The sequence below is a fragment of the Lagopus leucura genome, unplaced genomic scaffold (assembly GCF_019238085.1).
Source record: "Lagopus leucura isolate 7727_CA_CO unplaced genomic scaffold, USGS_WTPT01 Super-Scaffold_100001, whole genome shotgun sequence".
Lineage (NCBI taxonomy): Eukaryota > Metazoa > Chordata > Aves > Galliformes > Phasianidae > Lagopus > Lagopus leucura.
In genome coordinates this window covers 72,104,960-72,132,202 of record NW_024962262.1, presented here as the reverse complement: position 1 = coordinate 72,132,202, position 27,243 = coordinate 72,104,960, and the positions used below count along the sequence as shown (strand labels likewise).

At 39.7% G+C, this 27,243-nt stretch overlaps 1 protein-coding gene across 3 annotated transcripts; it reads left to right on the top strand.

Moving 5' to 3' along the window:
- Positions 1 to 2,561: 2,561 nt before the first annotated feature.
- Positions 2,562 to 27,243, top strand: KCNJ15 (potassium inwardly rectifying channel subfamily J member 15). Of its 3 annotated transcripts, XM_042867280.1 has the most exons (3): positions 2,562 to 2,898; positions 24,841 to 24,978; positions 25,356 to 27,243. In XM_042867280.1, exons 2-3 carry the CDS (start codon positions 24,911 to 24,913, stop codon positions 26,497 to 26,499), a joined length of 1,212 nt encoding a protein of 403 aa, XP_042723214.1. In that variant the 5' UTR covers positions 2,562 to 2,898; positions 24,841 to 24,910; the 3' UTR covers positions 26,500 to 27,243. The 3 variants fall into 3 exon arrangements, with proteins under 3 accessions (XP_042723214.1, XP_042723215.1, XP_042723216.1); XM_042867281.1 differs by lacking the exon at positions 24,841 to 24,978; XM_042867282.1 differs by lacking the exons at positions 2,562 to 2,898; positions 24,841 to 24,978 and adding an exon at positions 24,365 to 24,557.

Genomic DNA, 27,243 nt, shown 5'->3' with positions numbered 1-27,243 from the left:
CTTCCTGGTGTGCACGTTCTTACGAGCTGAGAAAGTGCCAAAGCACTTTTTCAGAAAAAGAACGGAGTTTTGGATTCAAGATAAGTTGGAGGTACAGGTCTGATATATAGGACTAACTTCTTCTACCACAGTATATTTTATTGTCTCTTTAACTAACTATACTTTTTTCTAAGCTATACTCCATACAATTTACTTTGTACATAAGAGCTGAAAATACCCTGAGCCAAGCCTCTTATCATCACGGGACTTCCCGCTCAGCTATATTGATTGTAGACATTTGGATAAGTATTTAAACATATCTAGTCCAAACTTTCAAACTCTTACCACTTGCTGCTGTAAGGAAACAAGTTTATGAGCTCTAGCATAGAAATAAAACTTAAAAAATAGCAAGTGAGTTTACAAATTTTGAAGAGCATGAGCTAACAAATTAGCTTGTCTGGGGAATTAGCCCACTTCAGCAGCAATATGGGAACAATTCAGCAGCATATGATCACTCACCGGGAAATGATGCTTGTTTAAAATTATTACTAATAAAGGAGCAACAAGAGCTGAGCACAGACAGCTATTGCCAGGCAGCTGAGCTGAAGAAACCCACGTCCTGTTTTTCCTCATCCCTTCTGGATGTGCACTGAGTAATGGACAGCACATTTAAAACAGAGGAAAAGTGGGGAATGGGAAGTTGGATGATCATTCTGTATGTCCATGTCCGACCCATGACATCAACTCAGTCATCTCTTGAAACCCCTTTGTATCTTCCTGGAGACAGTATTTCCTACTAAGAGCCCTGATCACCCACGTGCTCTCTGCTAAATGGATGGATGAAAACTTATGTTCAAAGAAAAGCATATAAATTTTCAAGTGCTGAGTTGAGGGATGTCCTTACTTCTTAAATTCCATTCCTCTGTCCCATTGATCTGTCTTCCAGAATGTGACAGGGATACACTGGGTATTAGCAAAACAGCACAGTAATTAAAAATGGAACTGGAGTATGCTTGCACAAAGTGTGAAATGCTTCAATCTATCTCAGTATAACCCTCTGCTCATGACCCCCAACACTACATGTGATTTCACAGGCAGCATGATGCTGATTTGGGGAATGTGTGGGACTAGCATATTAGAGTATTCATATTTGGTTATGATTTGAGCAGTTTCCCAAACTTTAACAGAAGAAAGAAAAGGAAAGTTGTAAGTGGGGAGTTTTAATAACGTATAATTCAGTTACAACTAAACATAATTTCACTGGATGGTGAAAAAGAATTTCTAGTATAGGTGTTTCATCCCATGATGCTTTAGAGGGTTGTGTAAATAGAAGTGCCTATCTGAAAACAGAAAAATCCATTCACAAACATTTATTTTATAATGAAAACTGATAGGAGCTGTTGCCATCTCCCTCATAGTAAATATAGAGAAAGAGATACCAGTGTAACAGGTTCATGGATTTGGGGAACAATCCAAGTCGTGTGAAATTCCTCAGTCTCTGGCAAAGAAAGAAAAAAATCTCATCTAACTGTTGTCCTTTTAAATGCAAAACAGCTGCTGCCTACTGGCACTGCCTGAATGCCTACATACTTGACCACATGACAGCAGAATTCCATCCTTTAGTTTCCTATGGTTGCATATCATTACATTAATAATGGCTGTTAATAAATGTCTGATTGTCAGTGCTGTTGAGGAAAGGAGAGATTTTACTTTTGCTAACGTCTTCTCCATGAGTCTCAGTTGCGCAGAATCTTGCTAGTAAACTGTTCACCCTGGGCTGATTTCCTCTTTCCCCTGAGCATAAGGGAGTAGTGAAAGCAACCTGGCATCATAGTGCTGTGGGATGGCTCTGCAGGTGATGCTGTTGTACTGTGTTGGACAGGCTTGTTGAGATACGTAGCTCCTGGAAGAATTACCTCTGGGAATATAGACACAGAAGAATGATGTCCAAGGACAACAACATTAGTCTTTCTAGTGTTGCATTGTCTTCCCTTTCACAGCAGCTCTTTTCATTTTGTTCCAGAAATCCTATTGAACACTAGTATGGTACCTACAGCAGTATACAGGCAAGAACTTGCATCTCTTCCTCATTCTACTTAAGGTACCCAACTTTCCCCTAATCTAATCAGCACTATCTGTGTTTTTTCCATCTACTCTTATTTGAGCAGAAAGGCACTGAAGCCAACCTAGAATTAATCATCAAAGAGGAAGAGCATCGTGGCTAAACAGACTGGAAACTTTGGTGGTCAGGGATTTTAGCTGCATCTGTAGCTGTTACAGCTCAGTACATTACAACCCTGGTACAAATGTATTTCAGATGAGTTTCAGCCTTCCTTTTGCCAACAGGAAAATGGTAATCAATAACGTTGACTTTTAATTCTTCTTGCTCTTAGCGTTATACAACCACTTGCAACCTTATTTATTTAGGCAATAAGGCCTTTAAGGGACTTTGATCAGCTTGGCTAAAGTTTCTTCAAAGATTAACTGACGTTCTTTAAAAGTACATCAGTTTCCTTTTAAGCAGGTATTTACTTACCACGTAACTGGGTGTTGAGTGCTATGTAGTTATAAAGTTTGCCGGGCTCAGCTGTAGATTTCCTTAAGACATACTGCTGACATCACTGAATCTCCTCTCAGACTTTTTTTTTTCTCTCTCTTTCCCCCTCCCTCCCTCTCCTCCCTCTCTCTCTCCAGTCTCTTTATTCAGGTAATTTCAACTCAGACTTATTCCAACTTGTTTTTGACTGACAGTGAGGGAAGGGAGACTCTGATGGTGTTTTGATTTTTTTTTTTTTAATGTTTTTTTAAACTATACACACATGCTTTATTGAAAAGACATTCAACCTTTTATAAAAAAGATTGTTTGACTTGTCATGACGATAACATCTAGTAAGGAATCTGAACATTGCTCTTTTACAGGTAAGAGGTATTTGTCAGAAATGCATACATGCTTAACTGTACTGTGGATACTGTCTGGAAATGAAAGCTAATGAGGAGGTTATTTTCCTATTTCTTGTAATAGTCATTTCAGAATTTAGAAACTGTCTGTAGAAGAAAAATCTGTTTATAAGCTTACATCTTCTTGTGAACTTGGAGATACAGCAGTTTAGCAATGATACAGAAAAGCTGTCTTGGTTTGGTCTTTCCACTAGTGCAAGCTCCTGAATGTAAGGTTTGTAATGCATGTGACTGATATTTTTGTGTGTTGGTCAGGGGGGCTGGATCTAACTTTGTAAGTATTTGCCTGTCAGATACTTTTTCTTAAAGAAATACACAGCATTTTGGGGCTTTTTTGTATATTTTGAATGTCTTTCAGCCAGTTCTTGTATCTTTTTTCAGTGAGAAATCAGTTTTAGTTAACATGCTAGGAAAACTTGCCTAGAACTTTATCCAGTCCTCGTTACCTATCTGTATAAGAAAAGATTATGTAAGTTTTTAGTGGTAGCTACAAGGAATGTAAACATGTCGGAGTTGGAGGACATCATGCATTTTCTTCCAAATTTTGCATGTGTCTTCACATTACTGCATTATTGTTTACAACAGGTTTGGCTTATCCTCAGTAATCAGAGTCTGAGCCCGTGCTGAAAACTCCCCTCTACTTCAGTGTAGCTTGTTTTTGCTTCCTTTTTATTTTCTCATAGAGATCATGCTCTAAAGAGATTTACAGATAAGTTCCTTTTTTTCTCCGTGATGTGCTGCTGCAAAAAAGGAACAAAGCTGGTTTTCCTTTGTGAACCAGGAGGATCTACATTACTTTTCAACTAGACTTGTTTCCGCACTTGCCTTTAGCTGTCCTGCAGCTAAAGGCATTGCTAGGGTCTTTCTGGTTACAGTGTCTGAGTACCTATCTGCCAAACCTTTTGTTTGTATTCCCTGTGATATTGTTAGCTGTGATTTCTTCTCTCAAAATTAGAAGGAAAAGGGGAAAACTTGCTACTACAAATAAGTTTTTTTTATTTCTTTTGTTGTAAAATGTCACTATGCTCCCTGCACTCTAGTAATCAGCTTATAGAAGGGGGGAAGCAAGCCTGGAATGTAACTTAGCACAGCTGGTTATACAGTACAAACTGGCATTGCTTTTGTAAAGCAGAGTGTAGACGAGACCAAAAACTTCCCCAAGAATTTCACCCTGGTAAATGAGGCATGGACTAGAGACAAAAACAGCAGCAGATGACTTGGGCTTCAGTCTTCCAGCATACATACAATAATATTTCAATCCTGTTACTTTTTATAGAGTTTCAAATGAAAACAAATAGTTCATTTTTACCCTGGCTCCTCACGCAATGAAACAAACAAGTCATCAACACATAGCCCTGATTTGAGCAGAAATTTCTGTTTGTCCAAATTTCACTAAAGAAGTCTGGAATATTACTCTCTCCTCCTCCTAAGACACACTGTTACATGGACAGGCTGTGTGCTTTGGGAACAGGTAGAAACCAAAGCTGTGAAGTACCAGATGGTACTCTTGTGAGGGGCCAAGAAAAACAGAAACTTAACTGTTTTGCATGCTGAACCTCAGAACATTTTTGAAATAAATTTTGATTCAGCTTGCTTCCAGGAAAACCAAAGCTAATTACAAAATGATATTTTTCTTTCTTTTCTCTCTTTTTTTTTTTTTTTCTCCGTTTTTTTCCTTTAAAAAAAAAAAATTAATATATGGAGGGAAAAATTCTTTACCTTTGTTGGCTATCCTGGGTATATAAACATAAGAAAAAAAAAAAGACAAAAAAACCCCCAAAAAACAACAAAAAAATATTGGCTGGTGCATCGAGCAGTTAATGCACTAAATGTTAAATATCTGAAAACTACCTTTCTGCCAAGCTGTTCCTAACCCCTTGGAATGGGACAACATTCATGACATATCTGAATGAATTACTATAGGCTTGAAGTGCATTTTAGCACTCAGTGTATTTTTTTTTCACTAATTTGGTAAATAGCTTGGCATAAAGTGCATATATGCTTTTGGGAGCAACAGGGCACAGTTGAAACAGGAAACTCTCTTGTATTGGCTGTGCATGAATTATACCGCCTGCTCATTTTAAATCTGTTTAGTTCAAATGGTGTGAAATGCACATGTATGGCAGCCAAAAACAGTGGATATGTTACTAATTGGGCTGGATGAAGGAACACAAATGGCAAGTAATAACCACAGCATCTTTCTCACCTCCTGAGTATGAAACTGTCTTTGTATGACTGGCACGCTCTGAGGTTCATGGCAAGCTAGGAGTCATGCTTAGGCAGAAAAGTAACAAGAGACAACATGAATGTTCTAAGTATTATCGTCCTTTACTGGGCAAAATAAATACTTGGACAGAAAGAGGGTAGATGTATGTTTTGGGATCTGCAGTAATTTTTACCAAGGGGGACAAACTCCCATTTTCCAGTGGATCCCTTTGCAAACCTTGTCTGTCTATGGTGAAAGGCTGAAATCATACTGCTAGGGTACAGGTTGGACCCAGCATATATCTCAGGGAAGTGTTGTGGTGCTATGCAGTTCCTGTGTCTGCCAAACACCATTGGAGATACTTGGAAGCCTTTCAAGCTTTTAGGCTTGAGTATCCCCTTAACCTCCACACTCAGGTGATCCATTTTGCTTCACTGATGTCGGTGGTCAGTACCACTATCCTTTAATTTTTTCAGTGATTCATTTCAATCTAGACATTATGTTACAAATCCTTTTCTCTCCCCACATTGTGTCTGCTCAGGTAAGAGAGCATGTTGCCTTACCATTGACTCCCAAGGTGGCTTCTTGATTAAAGATGTCTTTATTCCACTCAGTTCAAACTAGCTCCTGCAATTTGACCTTCAGGCTATCCTGCATTTTAGCTGACTCTTAACATAAAGGAGAAGTATAAAGCTTGGGAACAGAAGCTTAGTGCCTCTTAAAAACTCATTTGATTCCTTACGGGTTTGTTTTTCTCACAGAGATTGTCAGATAGAGTTGTCCATGCTTTGGGAGACTAGATATGCCACATTTTCTTCATAAATCAAAAGTGATAAAGTAAAATAAGTATTAACTGGAATAATGGTATGGCCTGATTAGATTAATTTAATCTACATTGCTTTAACTGAGGTGATTCACTCTTGGTTAGACTGTAGCTTGCAGGATACCTCTCTCATTGTACACTTTGAACTTTTCCTTATCTAAAACTGGCACTTTTGAGGCTATATGATAAACATGTTTGCCTGTTCAATAAATTATCGTAATCTGTAATGAAACAATATAACAAATGGCATACATGCTTTGATGACTTCACAGGAATTTTCTTAGTATGAACTGATCAAGAGAAAAGGGGAAATTTTCCCTTTATACTCACCTGAATTACAAAGCCTGACCAAAAAAGAAAAAAATTCAACAAAAGGTATTTCTGTAATTTTCTGATCATTCATAACTGCTTAAGTGTTTTTTGTTTTCTGCGTAATGATTGTCCTACTCAAAGATTCTTACCCTTACTCCTGTCCTTACTCCCACTAATTTTTAGGCCAGCTGTTCTCTTCTGAACCACAATCCTACCTTTCACCCAAGCAAACAGGCTTCAGTTTCCTGCAACCTTATCTAGCAATAATGCTTCCAGAAAGTTTCCTTTCTCAAATACTTCAACATCAACTTATCAACAGTCTTCTCTCTCCACAATAAACAGCCTAACCACAGTTAGTACAGCAATGGATAAAAGGTGTGCTTTCTGTGACTTTCACAGCATTTGATCAAGGCTAGTCTTCATTCACAAAAAGATATATCAACACATTTGAGGAGATGTTTGATACAGAACACTCAAAATTCTAATTAATCTTCTTGGGCAAACGACAAAATATTCATGAACATGCAAAGTCTATGATGGAAAAAAATGAGTCTTTTAAGGCAGCATTTTATTTTATTACCCTGTTGGGGCTCATTAACGTGTATACTTGGTGGCGTTGATGGTACATGATGGTTGGCCTCTTGCCTGTTTCTGGCTTAATGGTTTTAAATCACAACCTCTCTTTAGCTAAGAATAGGTCAAAAGGCAATAGAATCACAGAATGGCTGAGTTGGAAGGATCATTAAAGATCATCTTGTTCTAACCACCCTGCCATGGGCAGGTCTGCCATCCACCAGCTCAGGCTTCCCAGGGCCCCAAACAAGCTGGCTTTGAGTTCGTCCAGGGATGGGGTACCACAACTTCTCTGGGCAGCCTATGCCAGTGCCTCAACATCCTCTGATGTGTTGAGATACAAGGAAGAAATCTAACCTAAATCTCCTCCCTTTTAGTTTAAAACGGTTCCCTTTTGCACTACCACTATATGCCTGTGCAAAAAGTCAGGCTCATAAGTGTTTATAAGTCCAGTACTCATAAGTACTGGAAATTTTCAATGAGGTCTTCCTAGAGCCTTCTCCAGACTGAACAAATCCAGTTCCCTTTGCCAGTCTTCACAGGAGGGGTGCTCCAGTCCTTTGATCATCTTTGTGGCCTCCTCTGGACCTGCTCCAACAGTTCTACATCTTCCTTTGGGCTGGTGGTCCCGGGCCTGGATGCGGTACTCCAGACGGAGCCTGATGAGGACAACAAGGGACAATCCCCTTCTTCTCCTCACTTGCCATCCCTCTTGTGGAGGACACAATTTGACCTTCGAGGCTGAAAATACACAATTCTGGACTGTATCAAGCCTTTTGTCCATCAGAACACTCAAGTCCTCTGCAAGGGGTGCTCTCAAGTAGTTCTTCTCCCAGTCTGTACTCAGGTCTGGGATTGTTGTGTTCCTCATGCAGCACCTTGCACTTGGACTTGTTGAACCTCATTTGGTTCTAGTGAGCCTACTTTTCAAGCCTGTTCAAGTCCCCCTAAATGGCGTATCTTCCTTCTGTTGTAGCAACTATACTACTTAGCCTGGTGTCACCCACAAACTAGCTGAGGAGCACTCAGTTGCACTGTTTATGCCTACAAAGATATTAACCAGTATCGAATCCATCTGTGAGTTATAAATTAACATAGTGAACATCAGCTCACTATGGGTGCTGGCCTTCAGCATGTTGATTACCTATTGTGAAATATGCTATGTAAAAGGTGCTGAAAGCTCTTGTCAAGGCATAAAAAATGAATCAAAGACTGAAATGTTCTGCAGTGTAAAATGCCTCCAGAAGTATAGAGGTGAATGAACACAACTTAGGCAGGTGTGGGAAAGCTAACAATGCCATTAATGTCTACGTATAATAGGCAAACAAAAGGCTTCAGATCTGGTTCTTGTTCATGCTGTGGCTCTTTAACCCTGTTCTGGGAAATGCATAAGCCAGAAGGTGATCTTCAACTGGTGGTGTCACACAGTAATTGTCATACTGCCAGGAATTGTAATAATGTACCTTATTTTTCCACATACACTTGCTGACCTCACTCCCTTTCCTCAGTACAGACCACAACGTTATAGATGTTTCATCCCAGGTTTTTATGAATGCCTTATCCTTGAACTTCATTCCTGATCAGTTCTATTGATGCAGGTACACATTATATTCATATATATAACATATGACACACTTATAACAAATTTGGAACAATAATATCTAAAATTTAGTGTTGATTTCTTTTTCTGTCAATAAAATAACCAAAGCTATGACTTGATTATGACACAGAATTGTACTTACTGATAGTAAATATCCTTCTTCTACCTAAGGTCTTAGGTGATAGGGAGCATGCTCTATTATTTCAATAATGTTTATATGCCAAAGTCCAAGAAAAGAGTGCAGAGGAATGACCACAGTGGTGCATTCTCCTATTACATGTAGATGTGACAATCTGAATTTGCAGATATATTTCTGGTTGGCAAAAAGTGAAAATGTAAGATGGGAAGATTTAAAATGCTGCACTACATCTTTAGAACTTTTAAATAATGACTAAGTGTTCAAGGAAAAGCTTTTGCTTCTGTTTGCTCTAAATGATCTTAAGAAACTTCTGCACCATCCAAGTTGCTACATAAAGACTGAAAGTGTCACAGAAGTCAATAACCTTTGTGTTCTCACTAGAAGCTGATTTAAGCATGTTACCTATAATACTTACGACATGAGCTTAAACATTAACATTAGAATCCATAAAAAAAGCTGGGAAAAGGATTTGATCCTCATTCCCCAGCCTCAGAAGAAAAGAGCAGTCAAAGTTTTCGAATTTGCCAAGTTCCTAAAATTCCAGGTGCTTCTAATAGAAATAAACTGGTCCAGTTCTTAAGCTTTGCTCACCTTAAGACAAGATATTGCTTTGAATGACTTTGCTTTAGTCTCTTCTTCACCTTGTTACTAGTTCTGTTTGGCTGACTGGAACCTTAGGCATTGGAAAAAACAGGAGCATATTTGAGCAGCATTATAAATAGGGAACTGGTGGTGAAAAATGGTAGTAGGGGTGATAAAGATGTAAAACGTTAGTGGCTATGAAAAAGCAGAGCTGATTACTTTCATGGAGACCCAGACATCATTTTGAAGGTGCAAAGGTATGTATGAGGAAACCTTTTGCAGATCAAGCAAGATGAATGCACACTTTGGTAAGAGACATGGCAACAGTGTATGAGCTGATGACATGAACAAGCAAGCTGACACATTTCTTGTCATTGACAAGAACCTGTAAAACAGAGCAGACAGATCCCTGTATCTTGTTTTAAATTCCTGGATAGTTTGCTTTTACAGATGAATGTTGTTCATCTGTTTCAACACAAGCATTCTTTTATAGTAACTAAGCTATATGTTTGATGGAAACAGTGCACCTGCTTATTTAATCTTGTATTAGATTCCACTCCACACAATTGACATGGGATTTAACCTAAAAAGCTTCATCAGTATGAGTTAGATTTACATATATTTATTTAGGATATTCCAACTTAAGATATGCATATATATTATATAATTTATATGTGTAACCAGAGTTCTTCTAAGAAGTGTGGGTGTACCTTTGCATACACTGTTGATTTCCACACAAGAAATAAACTTGCCACTTCTCAGGACCTGCTTTGCAAGTGTAAGAAAAGTAACTGTCAGCTGTGTAAAAGTTAGAATTCTGGGATCAGATCTTAGGGCACTGCAGGGAGGGCACCTACAGGCAGAGAAGAAGAAGGGACAGACAGAGTGCAGGTGTTCAACTCTCCATTGATGCTGGTGCTTTAAGAGGACTAGCTCAGACTACACAGAAACCTTTCAGATTGCTAACATGAAAAGAGAGATATTTCAACCTAAAAGCCCAACAATTGATCTCACAGTACATTCATTCAGAAATGGCTCAGTTTGGTAAATGTTTGGAAACCAAGTTTGAACTACTGTCTCACAGATAGGTTTCTAGTTATCTCAAATTTCCAAGCAAACTTTAAGAAAAGCAAATCTCCAAGTTTATTTCAGACATAACTCAGTTAAAGAGGAAGCATCCAAGGTAGCCAGAGCCTTCCTGAAGAAAAGATGAATCCCAGAAAACAAATCATTCGTTATCAATTCTAAGGGAAAACACAGTTCATAATCTGAATACGTTATTTCTTGTCATACTGTAGGCCCACAAAATGCTTTGCAGTGAGCTGAACAAAGAATAGGAAAACTTTAGATCTGCTCTAAATTATTTCAGATCTAACAGCAAGTGAGGCATGATACAATCCAGACTTGGTACTTGCTAGGTGAACACAATGACAAGCAGATGTTTATTAAAGTTGGAATTTTTCTCAAAACAAGTGCATTTCAAGGACTTGTTTGGATAGTGGTGAGCTGATCTGATGCCTAAACATAAAGGGAACAAATGTCCCAAGGCATAAGCTCTGAGTACCAGGGCAGTAGCTGTGAAAAGATAAGGCTTAATGTGAAGAGATGTTTCCACTAACGAAGGGAAAAAATACAGTCAAAATAGTAGAGAAGAAATGCATTTTTTTGATGCTGGAAGTTTGAGTGACATATCCATGAGATAGATGAGGATTATGCACAAGACGCTTATTGGAAAAGGGCTAATTAAAGAACTGAAATTCTGGTTGAGTGAGGTGAAGATTTTGGAGGTGCTATGACATCAAGCTGCCTGCAGACCAGAAATGAAGCATACAGTGAGTGGAGCAGAAGCAGCACTCTTGGCAGAATATGTTCTTTGGGAAAGAATGAGTTTGACAGGGTTTCACCATGGCATTGACATTAACCTGCTCATTGGTTAAGTCACAGTTTCCGGGACTTCCTAACAATGGCAAATCTTAACTTCATTTGAAATATGCTATTGGAATTTGGTATATCCATAGTCATGATTAGTTACTTTTGCAATCACTTATCTTTAACAATTGTCTACAAAATAGTCAATAGCACTAAAATGACACACAAATGACTACTGTTTGGTTACACCATATTTTTTCAATGAAAACTGAGTATTTAAAAAAATAAGTATTACAGGAAATGTATGAGATATTAGAGATCAAAAAGTTTTATTTTTCCACTGAAAGAATGATCTCTTATGGGAGATGTAGTTGATTTTCTCATATCCAAGTTATTCTTTATGCCTGGACTCCACAGCTAGGCTACATTTTCATTGGTGCATCAAGCCTTATAACAAGGCAACAGAAAGTAATTGGGGAATGGTGGTAATTTTTGTTAACGGAAATCAGACTGCTTGGAGTCTGATCAAAGTTTTCAGAAATCAAAGTGATTTCTGAAATTCGTAGCATTTGGAAAATGTACAAAAAAATAAGGTAGAAGTTGCTGAATATTGTAGAATTAAAAAAAAAAAAAAAAAGCAAAAAATGTTTGCGGTATTTGGAATGTTTTAGGAAACTATTCCTAATAGAACGTGAAAAATGTCCTAGTCAGTCTAATTACTTCAGTGATCAAAGCTGGGCTTTCCCACGTTTCCAACTGTAAAAGATTATTGAGCACTTGAAATGACACGGGATCATAAAGGGGCAGTCATAAAGATAAGGTATGTGTAAATAAACAAGAAAATAACCCCCTTTTGAGCATAAGGAAGCATAATGACTTTGAACACCAGCATGGGCTTTTTTATTGTTTGGGCACATTATCACTGCTTCTTTTTTTTTCAGCATGTTGTAATGTAACAACACAGACCTTTCACAGAGGTTTCCAAGAAGCTATAGAACAAAGGAAAATGACCTGTGAGCTACACAGCTAAATTCCCAGAGTTCAGCAATGTGCACAGGCATTGCTTCTGCTGTCTTTTGCTAGGAAACACAGTAACTTACTGTACACTTGTACACACTGAACCCACCAGGAAATCCAGTTGGCCTTTACAGTTACAGATGTGAGGGATTCTTCCTCCAAAAGCCTTTTTCAGCTGAAAATGCCCATAAGATCAGATGAAAGATTTTGTGCTTTCATGTTAACTTTGACTCTCGGACTGAAGAAGTCTGAAAACAATTCTGAAAAGTAAAAAAAAAATCATTTTGACTTGTGCAAGTTAGATATTTGATCTTTTGAGTAAAGCAAAAGCTTGTTCCTCACATGATTTAAATTAGACACACACACACATCTATACAAATGTAAAATCAAAATAACAGGTTTAATTTTGATTTAAACAGAGTCTCCAGTCCAGAATAGCTTAAAAAAAAAAAAAAAAAGGCCAGAAAAGCGTTTTTTGGTTCAACCTCAGCGTATTTTTTTTTGTTTTGTTTTGATATTTTTGGTTTGGCAAGAAAATGAAAAACCACTGACGTGCACCAGTACATTTATGCTATTTCCTCCCCCTGAGAAGCCACAGTCTCTGCAGCAGACTGAGGGGTCTGTGTCATGGAAATTGGCAGGGACTGAGTAATTTGGGAAAGCAACGAGGAAAACAAAGATTATTTTCCCTCTGATTCCTTGTCAGTTTATCTGCAAGACGTACAATCTAGGGCTGTAACCTCATGCTATAACTCAGGAAGCATCTTTTTCTTTAAAAAAATGTATAGTTTTAAATCATTTTTTTTTTCACAGTTTAACGGCGGTAGTTAAGTTCAGTACAATGATAGCATTTTCTTGGCAAAAGGCTATGCATTTAATCTAGCTTAATTTCATTTCTGTTCCCTCACGGCTAAGGGATACAGCCCATGTATTTAAATCCACAGGCTAATTTCAGCTTAACTTGGCAGGTGAACAGATGCTTCAGAAATGATGTTCCAACAGGCTTTATGAAAGTAGTAGTAGGTGGCTCCATAAGCCCAAGAGATGTTATTAATGCCTTTACTGAGAAGAAGAAATCAAGGGGGGACTAGCCTTAAATGGACATCAGAGAATCCACATGGAAAAGAGTGCCACGAAAAAGGGTTTGCATTGTGTTTGCATATTATTATGGCTGTGAGGTTCACCCTGGAGATGCAATAGGGTGATGGAACTGCAGCTTTACTGACCATTTCCCCATGGCCTATCACCCCATGAGCTACAATGGTGCCCTTTTAGCAGGGAAAGCATAGACAGGAGTAGAACAGTGTTGGCCCCGCAGCCTTTTCTCTACAAGGCTACTAATGGCGAGAAGAGGATCCCTTTGTTCTCAGCCCACCACTTTCATCAAGATACTCATGGCCTGAAAAAGAGTAAAATAAAACAGCTGAAAATCATCATTTCCATATAAAAGATGCTAATACATCTCACTATTAAACTTTGAATTAGTTTTATCCATCTCATAAAATATCAGTGCACAGAAGAGTTCTACCAAAACACTTCATTTGAGCAGAAGGAGACATATATTGGCTAGCTGCTTACACTGCTTTTACCTTATCATTATTAGTGTTTAAAACTCCTTAGCATTCCACATTTGCAGCTTTGAGTCTCAAGGAAGAATTAGGGATCAGCTCCCATGCACTCCAATCGGCAGTATTCCCATGAATCCCTTGAGGATTCTTTCTCTCATGTTTCTGCTCTGAATTAGCAGGTATAACTAAATTACTCAAGAGACCTTTCCTCCCTCTTCTCTGTCTGTCCTCTCCCCAAAATGTGCAGAAGTGGAAAAAAGGGTATTTTTCCATTCATTGCATGGAGAGAAAGCTTGGCACACAAGTGAGCTATGTACTGGAATTTGGGTGGGTCTAGGAAAAAGCACAGACTCCAGTGGAAAACATATATGGGTGTGTGTGTGTGAGAGAGAAAAAGCCTTTAAACCTTAAATTAACCACATCCATGAATTGGTCAGGGAAAAAAAAAATAGAAAGGAAATTGCCATGAAGTTAAACTCCTGGACATACTGAAAATACATATCCCCATATCACTATGAAAGTGTAATTGGCATTTTTACTTTGTCCCTGACCACTCCAAAGAAGCAGGTGAAAGCCCTTGGTTTATATACCGGTGCAGTGTTTTAAGGTGTATGAGACCTCTGTGACTACTGGTGTCATCCCTGGGGTGTAGGGCTATCCTCAACTAGATTGGTGAGGAGTCAGCTCATGTCTGGGGACTGCTGCAGGATCAGGACGAGAAGGAACTAGTGCTAAGGCATGAGCCCTTTGGGAACACCAGTGCCCAATCAGGGAACTTGCTGTGCCACTTTGCGCAGAGCTGGCAAAACTCAAGGGAGACTTCAGTGAGCAAGAACATAGTCACAGGTTGTGGTTACTGGTCATTGCAGATGCTTCTGAGACATGCTGTTCAGAAGCTTATTTCTTATTATGGGAAACAACAGCACTAAAGGAAACATCTAAATGAAGAGGATTTCACTACTGACTATAGATGCACCAAAAGCTCCCAGATCAGTACTTTTTATTTACTGCTTGTGATTTACAGAACAGACAACACAAACACACATACCATGAAGTACTGTTTTAAACAGTGGAAATGACCATGTGATTTCTCTATAAGAGCACATACATATTCGACTGTGAAATATCACATCTTGATTTTTGGGGGCAGTACCACAATCTTGTTTTCAGCATTTAAAAATTTTATTATTTTATCTTTTGTTAAGTAGCTATCAAGCATTTGTTAGAGATCAAGTAGAACTTGTTCTCTGTTTAATTTAGTAGTGGAAATACGTACCTGATGCAATTTGAAATCTCTGTAGAGACTGATGTAGAAAATGAAGTAGAGATGAACACTTTTGAAGCTACTGTGCACCTCAAAAAGAATAATGGACGGACTTTGTAATTCACAACAAAGCAATGCACTATTAAAAAATAAGCAAGTAATCTGTATGCATCTGTGTGAATCTGCTATGTCAGTATTATCATCTGTGCTTTGTCTATGAGAGAAAGATGCCTAACTTAAAAATCACTAGGTTAGGGTAAGGGAAGTGCATACTTTGTCTCACAGAGGCTGCATTTTGCTAGCATTGAGGAGAATCACTTTCTGAAAACATTTTCCACTGCATGAACTTGTTCGCACAGGTAGGACAATTCTTCATAACCAAACAACTTCCTGAGAAAATGAACTTGTAATGAGTTTTAAGATGAAACCACGACAAACCCATCCCTCTTTCTTGGAAATATTTTTTGTATTATTGCAAAAATCTCAAGGCTGGATTCTTTTGTATGTTCTGGTCCAGCAAAAAAGCCATAAATCTGGCTTAATTAACAGATTACTCTGCTAAGCATAGATGAAGCAGTACAATACCACACTGCACAGGAAGAGAAACCCAGAAATGGTCACCAGGGATAATCTTCACTGAAATATGGGCCATCCTCCAATTGGGTCAGGATGGGTTATTTCCCCAATTAGATTTGATTCTATCCACATCAGGCTTTAGATGATCAAAATTTAAACAAGACCTTTGAGTACAACAGTTTTTTTTCCATTGCTTCCTTGCCTTTTGCAACCCTAATATGATTTTCAGCAGTAATGAATCTTGTATGTATTTAAAAGAAGTAGATTTTCTCAATGGAAAATTCTTTTCATAGACCGATATTTAAGTTTTGAGATTTAGTGATTGTATAGAGATTGAAAACTACAAACATTTTAATTTAATTTAATTATGTGAGGTACTGAGGTCATTCCTCCAACAGCATCAGCTCTGATTTTATGAGCTAAAGAAGTTCTGTGGTTTACAAGAAAGGTGGCTTTCACATGCAGAAATCACATGAAATAATTCTGACATAGCAGAAGCCTGACACTCTGCAGGGAGCCTCACCTCCTTGCCACACCTACACTGAGCTATGAGAGCCACGGTGCACTATGACTAATGCAAAAACAAAACCCAACTTGACTGGGATACAGTACAATGAATTGGCATCACAAATGGTGATTAAAAAGAGAGCTCTTGATTTGTATTGTACAGTTAACATAGACACAGGAGCCAATGCCCTTGCTCATCAGAATGAGACAAGGCTGGCGATGGGACTTGGCATACCAAGTTGTGTTTGAGTCTAATGGTACCTGTAGCTCAAGACAGGAATCAGAGGCACAAACGACTCCAAACAATTTGAAAATATTTCCCTGCTGTCTAACAAATACTTTTAATGTACCAGCCATGGTAGCTGAGATATGGGAAGAAATGGCCCTGGGGAAGGCAGACTGAAGACGTTTTTGCCAACTTTTATGAACAATCAGGAGAATGCTAACTTTTCTCCCTGCCTTTTGTGTTACCATGACTAGAAAAATTACTACTTATTTTCAGCCACCTGCTGACAATTTAAATTAGAAATCTACAGTAAGTGTGGCTTTTTGGTTTTGGTTTCATGTTTGTTTTTAAATGAGACCAGATTTTTATTAACCAAGAAATGAATTGGGAGAATAAACAAACAAATGAGCAAATAAGAAAAGAAACTAGATGAGCTTTCTGTCTCATAAGTCCTTCCTCACATCTGAAGCAAAATGAGCACATCTTAAACCATCTGCGGGTTGGCAAGTCTGTTGCTCTGAGTTTAACTTTATTAATACTACAATTATTGTGTGCTGGAGTAGGCATTTGTTAACAGACATATGGTCTGATTTTTGTGTGGTCCTGTGTGGGGCCTGGAGTTGGACCTGATGATCCTTATTGGTCCTTTCCAACTTGGAATATTTTGTGATTCTATGATAACTTGTGAAGTAGTGGGTGAGTACTGGTGGGGCTGAAACCAAGGTGCTGCCCTTTACCTTCTGTGAAAGAAAACAAGGACATGGCCAGCCCATAGTGAGCAGGGAATGACAGTCACAGCAAACATAGGTGGTAACCCACTACTGTACATCTGTGCTCTGAGCTGACCTGAGAGGTGACTCCCTTCCCTGCAAGCTTGGTAAGACTTAGCGATGTTAATGGTGGACGAGTTCTGGCTCAGTATTTTCTGCATGGTTATGAAGTTACCACCATATGACTAAAATTCTGGAAGGAAACATAGTTACTGCTTGGTTGTGTACAGAAACATGAAACAGTCTTGGCACATGAGCTTACACAGTAAGATTATTCCTAGGAGATTTATACCAGGTTGTACATAAACATGAATAACAAAGGTAAAATATGCCTCCGGGCAAGCTGTAAAACCGCTTGAAATCTGATAGAAGAGCAGCAGAGCCTTTCTGTCTGCCTTTTCTGCATCAGCCTTCCCACCATCAAGTGCACTGGGAAATGCACCATCCAGGTGGCCTGTACTCACAGAGGGAAGGGGGAGGCAATGGGAACTGGGAGCTGTCAGAAAGCACATTCTCACAAGAGCTCCAGCCCTGGGAAGGGCTAGTTCCCCAAACAGGAATTAAGAGCTTAAATAGGACTTAGGTAGGCCTTAGTTGACTAAGTGAAAAAGTATTCTCCAGAAAATCTCTGCCCAGCTTCTGTCTTATGCTGGAAGTGCTTCAAGCATGCAGGTGCTTCCATTTCTGGCTCTCATTTTGATGGCTGCCCAATGGTCATGTGTTTGGGCATGCCACAGTGTGCCCTGTAGGACACCAAAAGGCTCAGTGTTTACCTTCTGTCTGAAACATTACTTGGCTTGAATTCAACCTCCTCTCAGTGTGTCCTCTGCTCTGCTTCTCCCCACTCCCAGTCTACATTTGTGTTCCAAAATCCGACCGCTGAAGGAGGTGGGGGTGAGACTCCTCCCTGCACCTGAGGCAAGTTTTTCCCTCGTTTTCACCCTTGCACAAGAGTTCACTAATATGGAAGTAGGGAGATGGAGACTCTACACTTCCCAGTGAAGACACTCAACTGCACAAATGCAAATTTAAAAGGCCAGAAAGCAAGAAGGCATCAAGATTACTCTCTGGCCAAACTGTTAGGGTGCTCAGCTAGCCATGGAGAGCATGCATCTCAGTTTCTGCACTGAAGAGTGCATACACACTAACATCCTTGAAGAAAAAGACACCAAAACTGTTTTAACATGGATGTAGAAAAATTCCAAACTATATTTTCTTGGCATTGGCTTTGGAAATGGCTTTTTCATTTTGACTGACACATTAAGTAAACAAAGTAATAAAAATACGTGCTCACTTGTGACCAGTTTTGAAGAAACATCCTAAACAGCTGAAACTTTGCAAAAATGGAAGCCCTTGCAAAAACAGTCATGTAATGGAGAGGTCAGGAATAGGCGCTGTGAACCTGCAGTGAGATACATGAGGAACATAAACTAGTGTGCTGTCTTGTGAGAAACAACTCTGCAGTTACAACTATACATTTCTATGATGGCACTGTAAACATTACTAAATTGAACTATTCACTGAGAGCAGGAAAGAGGAGAGGAATGGGATATTATGCAAAAAGGAGGGAGAACAAAATAATGAGACATACCCTTATAGAAAAGATTATTATCTCAGGGAGGAAGGAGACAGAGTCTAGCTACTGAAAGCCCCCAAGGCATCCCAGAAAACAGGACAGAGTGAGGTATTAGGATCTCTGATATTCTAGTCCTGATGCCAGAACTGACTGCTACTGCTATATGGCATAAGGCATGCCCAGAGTGGTAGTGGGTGCCCCATTCCTGGAGACATTCAAGGCCAGGCTGGACAGGGCTCTGAGGACCCTGATCTAGCTGTAGGTATCCCTGTTTGCTGCAGAGGAGTTGGACCAGATGGCATTTAAGGGTCCCTTCCAACTCAAATCATCCTATGATTTCTCCCATTCTCTCTTTAGCTCATCCTTTCCTGTGTGGTTTTGCTGAGATGCCAGAGGTGTTTTCTGAGAAGTACTTAATGCTCCTACAGCTGACTGAGGATTTCAGTAATACGGCATGGAAGTACAGAGTATCAGTGTAATAAGCAGAATGCAAAAGTAATGCTCCTGTCAACCTCGTAGAGTAATTCTGGCACCTAACTCCTTAGAAATGGAAAAATGAGTTCATGAAAGTCTGTTTAGACTTGTTCATGTAGAAAGAGCCACATAAGATTTGCACAGAAAAAACAGGGAAAGGGTTAGTGGGTGGGAAAAGCATCACATCGGAGGCAAGTTTTGAATGCTTAGCTGTGATATGAAGTGTTTTAAAAGAGAGTTTGAAGCATTAATATGCCAGCAAGAGAGACAGTCAACAGTCCTGAATTTTTCACTACTGAAGAAAAGACATTCTTAAAAATAATAGAGCAGGACAGGTTTTTGGTGAACCTTTCTCTCTTTTCCAGATGCATTATATAAACCATATTATCAAGCACACATACAAAAAAAAAAAAAAAAAAAAAAAAAAGGAAGAAGTTTCAGAAACTGATCAGTTTACTTACTTTGTGAAAGGAGACTTCAGTGTACGTGAGGGTTTCCAGATGGATAGCCGTGCATGGCCAAGTCCCCTGTATATCTGCAGAACCCGCAGCAGAGGCTGGAGGGCAGGTTTTAGGAAAAACAGACAGCAGTGCACTAGCTGTTGGGAAGATATTGGTGTATGCTTTCTCTCTGTTTGGAGGCCTGATTAGGAGACCTGTGAAATCACTGGGAGTTTCTCCGTTAACCTCAATAAGCTTTAAATAATCTCTTGCCTTTGCTCTTCCTACTTGGTTGTTTTCCTATTTCTTGCATCAGTGTAGTTTCGAAGGCTCATCTGTGTAAATCAATAGCTACTGCAAAGCCTCACATCCTGCCTCTGGAAAGAACAAGATTCCTGTACAAATCTCTCTAAGCAACAGTGTACCATGACTTCTTCAGCTAAAATTCATCTTATACGGCCAGATGTCAGGCAGGCTGCCTAGGAGAGAAAGAGATGCATTTGGGTTTTTATTTTCTTAATACTGGTCTGTCAGTGATTTCCCCTGGACCTGCTGTGAGTGATGGAAAGCATTCCCCTAGCCCCAACACAATACCATTAACCTCAACCTCCAGTGCAATCAGATCTGCAGCACTCAGGCCTCTGGGCAGGCTTTGCTGTGCCACCACTGTCACCTGCTCCTGAGTGTTACCATCCAAGGGTTGTTCTCTGCTGATGAGTGGCCAGGAGGAGGTGTATGGACCTAAATGCACAGCGTCAGGAGCTGATCTTGATTTGATGTTACATTTACAGTTCTTGTGGTCTGGTCTTGTGGAAAAAATCAAAAAGAGTTCATTTAGGACAATGAAGCCGTTAAGGGTCTGGAGTACAAGTCTCATGGGGAGTGGCTGAGAGAACTGGGATTGTTTAGTCTGGAGGAGGCTCAGAGGAGGGCCTTGTCACTCCCTACAATCATCTGAAAGGAAGTTATGGAGAGGTGGGGGTCAGCCTCTTCTCCCGGGTAACAGAAATAGGATGAGAGGGAATGGCCTCAAGTTACATTGGGAAAGGTTCAGGCTGCGTAGTAGGAAATATTTCTTCTCAGAAAGAGCAGTGATGCAGTGGCACAGGCTGCCCAGGGATGTGATGGAGTCACCATCGCTGGAGGTGTTCAAGAGCCGTGTGGATGTGGCATTGAGGGACGTGGTCAGTAGGCGTGGTGGGAGTGGGCTGACAGTTGGACTGGGTGATCTTAAGTCTTTTCCAATCTTAATGATTCTATGATCTATGATTTGTTTTTTAAAGGCAGTGTCATTCACAATATGATCAATTCCCAGTCTAACACTATTCTGCTGTGCAAGTAAGTGTTAGTCATTACCCGGGTTGAATGGCTCTTTTATGAAGGGTTCAGGCTTTTTGACTGCAGTGGCAGCTGGTAGAGGAGTTGACGCATTCTTTCATAACCACTGCTACTACCCCTCTCTCTTTTTTTTGCGTTCCAGAAATCAGACACAGAGGAGGATTTTTCTGATTGGTGGCTGCACAGCAGAACCTCGTGTCTCCCACAGCTCACACAGCCCAAAAAGAGAAGGGTATTGCTAGGCAGAGCACTGAGAATTCAGGAAGGACTTTTTTAACCTACTGAACCACATCATACCTAGGAAATATCTGAAGATTGTGTATTGCTTTTCAATGTTTTCTTTCCTCAGCACTGCTTTTTTTGGTTAATGCCAATCTTGCTAATGGTTTTTGCTGGTTGAGAAAACAGTTCAAGTTTTGCCCTGTGTCAGAGTGGCAATGAAGTGTGTAGGGGAGTGTGGGGGTTGCTCAAGTGGCAAAGCATATCTGATCTGAAAACAAAAAAACATCTGAGGCCGTTTGAACAAGTCATGCTCCTGTACACTTCTAATCCTTTGTGTCTGCCAAAAGAGATCTTGCACAAGCAGATCTGGCTTCATGCAACAGGAACATTTTTCTGTGCATGCAAGCTGGCTTTCACTTCTTGATAATGCGGTCTCTGGAAGCAGAGTTAATGTACTTGTTATATCCCTGGCTGCTGAAATTACCTTCAGATCAAGGTATTCATGGTTGGTGGTTTGGTATGTAGTTCTGTGTTTTATTGATTTTGTCTGTACTAAATTCCCTTACAAGCATGTGTTGTGATGGGGAGTCTCCTTCAGCAGTTCCAAAGGGCTCATGAGGAAAGGAGGTAATCCACAGGACATGAGAGCGTGAGACAAGCCTGAGATTACTTCATTTTCTCCCATAAAGTATCTTTTTACTTAACTGTACTTCAATTCACTTTTATTTGCAGCTACAGTTTTAGGGTTCGTTTGTTGTTGTTTTTTTTTTTTTTAAGTAACAAAAAATAATTTATCGGCATAAAATCAGCTGGCTAACAGACAGAAAATGTTCTTTTATTTTCAAAATATATACTACTACTATTATTCAGACTAGTTTACTTGCATAACTGTGGTAGATGTGCTTTCTAACTTAGAGGGAAAATGGTAGAAATAAAACAAACTAAAATCTTTCAACTCAGTTTCTGGGAAGAGTTGTTAAGGCATGGAATATCTGAGGTGCCTACAGAGGGGGTGGGACAAGAAAAAGCAATGCAAATGCTATGCTGTGTGTTTTACGTATACAAAAACCCACTAATCATTTTTTTCTGGGATAGCCACTGGTTGATTCACTAGAAGGTAGTGGGAAAGTGGATGGCAGGGAGAAATCTCTGTAGCCTGGTTTTACTCCACTTCTGGCTTCACCACAATTTCTTCCCGCAGATGACTCCTGCTGGCTGCTGTAAGTGATAAGGAAGGGCCTCAGCAGGGGCAGTGCTGCTCAGAGGCAATATGACAGATCCGTTCTTCCCGTATCAGTGCGGCAGAGAAGAAGGGAAGTACTTCTGCAGGGAAAGGAAACTCACTTGAATTTCTCGGGGGAGGAAAAGAGCACTAAAAGAATTTAGGATCACACAGGAAAAAGTGATGTAAGAAAAAAATAATAATAAGGGAAGTAAAAACAACAACAACAAAAAATCCTACAACCAAAAAAAGCACCAGAAATTGGCTGGAATCCATTTCAGGAAATCACTCTAAAGGCAAGTAGCTTTGTCACATACAGAAATACAGACTGGGAAGAATACTAAAAATGACAGGGAAATTCTGACACAGCCATACTCCAAACTGCCATGCTATCCCTACACATGGAGACTGACTTTGTGCATGGAAATGTTAAAGAAGCACAGCTAAAAATGTCTTTGGTTTTGAATTGAAGCACAGTCTGGAACGTGCCAGGCATGGCATGTTCCCGGGAAACACGATTTGCCTTGCAATTTACCTTTCTATTCCTTGTCTTCTTGGAAGAACTGTTTTGCTACAGCACTTCGGCTTATCTGTAATATTAGGTACATTTTTCTAGCTCTGGAAGTGTGGTAGGAGGCAACATCAGGATTTTCTCTGGTCAGGGTTCCCAGAGAAGGAACAACACATTTCAGGGAAAAGAAGAGGCACAGATAAGAAATCTTACCAGGCTATCATATGGATTGAAAACATAGAGCTTGATGATGCTGCAGATGACCAGTACAGTGTATCCCTGCCAAGTCTGGCACACCAAGGAAGTATCAGTGTCACAGCACTTGTAGTGCAGAGCTTATCATGCCCAGTGTCCTTTGCATATGGTAGCCCATGTGTCCAGGACACAGTAGATGTACAGTGAGTGCAGTGTGCAGAGTGCCTGCGTACCCCTTGCCTTGGGCCACTCTTGAACCTAATCAATGAACTCTGCTCTCAGCCAAGACTGTAAGCCTTGTTCCTGCCCCACCAGCTCAAGCCCAACAGCTGTAGCACTGAGGAGGAAAGGTGGAGTCTTGGCTGCCTCTGTCCTGATAACCTCCAGAGGAGGAGGAGCCAGCAGCCCTGGGGAGCGTGGTCCCAGGAGCACGGTCCAGGTAGGCTGAGCAGGGGGCGTAGTAATGTTTGTGACTGGAAGTAATGGCTACGGGGAAGTGATCTTGAGAGGAAGAGGTATACTTGTTTTGAGATGGACTTTTTCACACATTTGATGTCGGTAGCTTATCCAGAGTAAGGCTCAGTGTGGGAAAAGGTGCCTCTTCACTAAATGACATATATTTTCCTAAAAGATTTCCCATTGGAGATTATGTGCATTTACCACATTGACAGTAGCGCTCCACTTGGAGTTTATCTAAAAAGCAGTTACATTCCCCCCCTAACCCCACTCCCCCCCACCGCCATTTCCTTCTGTTGTTCTTTTTTAGATCACTTGAAGGTTTTTTCCTGTTTACTATCCGGACATGCTGTGCATGCTGTGTTGATTTGACTGTCACATAAGGAATCTCCTACTGGGATCACTGACACATTCCTTTCTTATAGATACAGGTATATATGTACATGTCAACGGCTCTTGGATGATGGAAGAGAAACGCTGGTGATAATACCAAACTGCAATGAGCTACTGGTCTTAATGGGCATTAAGTTTAATTACCCTTTCCCAGAAAACCTGCAACAGTGTGATGGGTATAGTCATACAAAAATTCTCTTTAATTGACATAACAGGAAAGGTACTTCAGTGAGCAATTATGCTGATGTCCTGGGCTGGCACATGTGTGTACCACAAATATATCTTGTATTTCCTGCAAATTTCTTTTAAGTAGCTATAAGGAAGACATTCTCTTTTTTTTTTTTTTTTTTTTTTTTATGGTTCACAGCAGCGATTCACTTACTTAGGGCTCTTTCTGAGAAAACAATGGAACAAAACAATGCTTTTTGAATGACCTGCCAAAACACAAAGGATGCAAGGGATGTTTTTTTGCTTTGTTTTTTTTTTTTTTTTTTTTTTTGTTGGTTTTTTTTTTTTTCAGCAGGAAGTTTTGTTGTTGGAAACTTCTATAACATGGACTGTCCTTGCTCTATGAACCACTGTCTAGTCCTGCAAGCCGGGTTTTGTTACTTGCCTCATCAAACTGGCACAAGCACTGTTCTGCTTCACTCTGAGGGCTTTGTTCAGTTCTGAGTGTCCTCACACTTACTCTCCATCCGGACTGATGCACAATAAACAAACTTCAGAAGTCAGGTGGTCCAATGACTGCTGGGTTCGCACAGGTCAGGGCCCACAGCTAAGAATGCTGACTTTGTGAATTGCCGTTTTTTTTTTTTCCTTAGACTGCTTGAAGTCAGAGTGCTATAGAGTACAAACAGTTTTGAAGCGTTTTAGGTGTAAATATTCCTTTCCGAAACTCGACTTTGATGTGTTCAGGTCTGCTTTGTTTCCCTGTAGGTTAGTTGTAGGTTTGTGACAAGGAATCAGATCCGACTGAGTAAATCACTTGTGGAAGTTAATTGTTCAGAGTGAAAGCTGGTCTGGCTCATTTTGCCTCTGTCACAGGAAGAAACAGAGGTGGTGTGCTGGATCTGCGTTCTAAACCAAGCACTGACGCGACTTTAATTTCGATCAGATGTCTCTCTTCAGGGCACTAAAGAAAACTTTTGCAGTAGTTAAAAAGAGCCTCTTCTCTAAAGAAACGTAAGAAAAAAATAATGCATTTTACAGAAATAAAGTACTAACATAAAATTTCAGCTTGATCAAATTTCTTTTGCAGGCTATTTGAAAAGAAATCTACTTCTCCATATGTGGCAGTCACCAGAATCAAAGAATATTTTCTTTTTTTTTTTTCCTTTTTTTTTTTTTTTCTGACAATATATAATACTAAGTTCTTTTTAATGTCAGCTATTTTACAGGAGAAACTTTATATTCCAGCTCTTTTAATTCACTACTCATGCGTTCAGATTGTACCTTCTATGCTTGTACCTTCTCCTTTTTCAACACTTTCAAATGCATTTCAGAACAAATTTTGTGATTTGATTTCATTAAGTAACAGTCTTCTTTTCTTTTCTCCTCAGGACTGAAGCAGTGAGGATGGAAGCCACTCAGATTAATATGTCCCGTGTTCCGCTGGTTAACGGAGGCATCAGCACTGCGCTCAAGGCACACAAGCCCCGTGTGATGTCCAAAAGCGGTCACAGCAATGTGCGCATAGACAAAGTTGATGGCATTTACCTACTCTACCTTCAAGATTTGTGGACTACAGTTATAGACATGAAGTGGAGGTACAAACTCACCTTATTTGCTGCTACATTTGTTATGACCTGGTTCCTCTTTGGAGTTATCTATTACGCCATTGCATTCCTTCACGGAGACTTAGAAATAAACACGTTCACCTCAAAGCGGGAGCCATGTGTCAAGAATGTAGACTCTCTTACAGGGGCATTCCTCTTCTCTCTGGAGTCACAGACAACCATTGGCTATGGATTTCGTTTCATTACAGAGGAGTGTCCACATGCCATTTTCTTGCTTGTGGCCCAACTGGTTATCACCACCTTGATTGAGATCTTCATCACAGGCACATTTCTGGCAAAAATTGCAAGACCTAAAAAAAGGGCAGAAACTATTAAGTTCAGCCACTGTGCTGTCATTACTAAACACAATGGAGAACTTTGCCTGGTGATCAGGGTAGCAAACATGAGGAAGAGCCTTTTAATACAGTGCCAGCTCTCTGGGAAGCTTCTTCAGACATACGAAACCAAAGAAGGGGAGAGAATCCTGCTTAATCAAGCCAGTGTCAAGTTCAATGTTGACTCCTCTTCAGAAAGCCCATTTCTCATTTTGCCTTTAACATTCTACCATATTTTGGATGAAAGCAGCCCTTTAAGAGATCTCACACCTCAAAATCTCAAGGATAAGGATTTTGAGCTTGTGGTGCTCCTGAATGCCACAGTGGAGTCCACCAGTGCTGTCTGTCAAAGCAGGACTTCCTACATACCTGACGAGATCCACTGGGGTTATGAATTCGTGCCTGTGGTTTCTCTCTCTCCAAATGGAAAGTATGTGGCAGATTTCAGTCAGTTTGAGAAGATTAGGAGAAGCACAGATTCTTCTTTTTATAGTATGGACTCAGAAAAACAAAAATTAGAGGAGAAATACAGGCAGGAGGATCAAAGAGAGAGGGAACTAAGAACGATGTTGTTACAGCAGAGCAATGTTTGATTGAATGGACAAACTATCTTGTTAAATTCTTTCCAAAACCTGAAAGAAAAAAAAAAAAACAAACATTTTTTTCTGTACTGTATGTCTATTATAAAACCAGCGGTGAAGACTTTTTCAGAAAATAGCTTTGGTGTAGAGTAAACATATCCCTTTGTTTGGCTGAGTTGTTAATCAAGTATTTTATAATTAGGTGGGATTTCTTTGTTCATGATCTTAGCAAAGTTGGATTTGTATCAAGTGTCTGCCTCATACCAACGCTAAAAGCAGACACACCACTTTCTGTTTGGAAAGTGAAACTGGATGCACAGTGCTGATTCCTTCAAATATTTATTTGACGAACTTTTACTGTGAGCAGAGACAGCACATAGTACTACTAAAAAAAATATGTGCTCTGTTAAAAAAAATGTCTACTTAAAATGTAAATTTTCATACCAGGTCTTATCTTTGAAGGAATTCCTGGCGAGGAAAATCAGGGAGACAAATTGCCAACCATGGGAAGAGCCTGCAGGGAAGGGACAAACTCCTTAAATCTTGAAGGAGAGTGACGGAGTAGTTGTGCTGGGTGATCTGGAAGGGATTTCTCTTTCTCTGCTGCACAGAACGTGTTTTGTGATTACTCACTTTTTTAACCTTGTTAATGGCTGATTCATAGCAAAAAAAAAAAAAAAAATTTTAAAACTTTATAGGTGATATTAAAAAAAAAAAAAAAAAAAAAAAAAAAAAAAAAAGGAGGTAAGGGCAAGA

What these genes read in the sequence shown, in the direction of transcription:
- KCNJ15 (XM_042867280.1), top strand. Translation starts at nt 24,911, where the DNA reads ATGTCTCTCTTCAGGGCACTAAAGAAAACTTTTGCAGTAGTTAAAAAG. An exon ending in AGCCTCTTCTCTAAAGAAAC is followed by an intron (nt 24,979 to 25,355) that starts GTAAGAAAAAAA and finishes TTTTCTCCTCAG; the next exon opens with GACTGAAGCAGTGAGGATGG.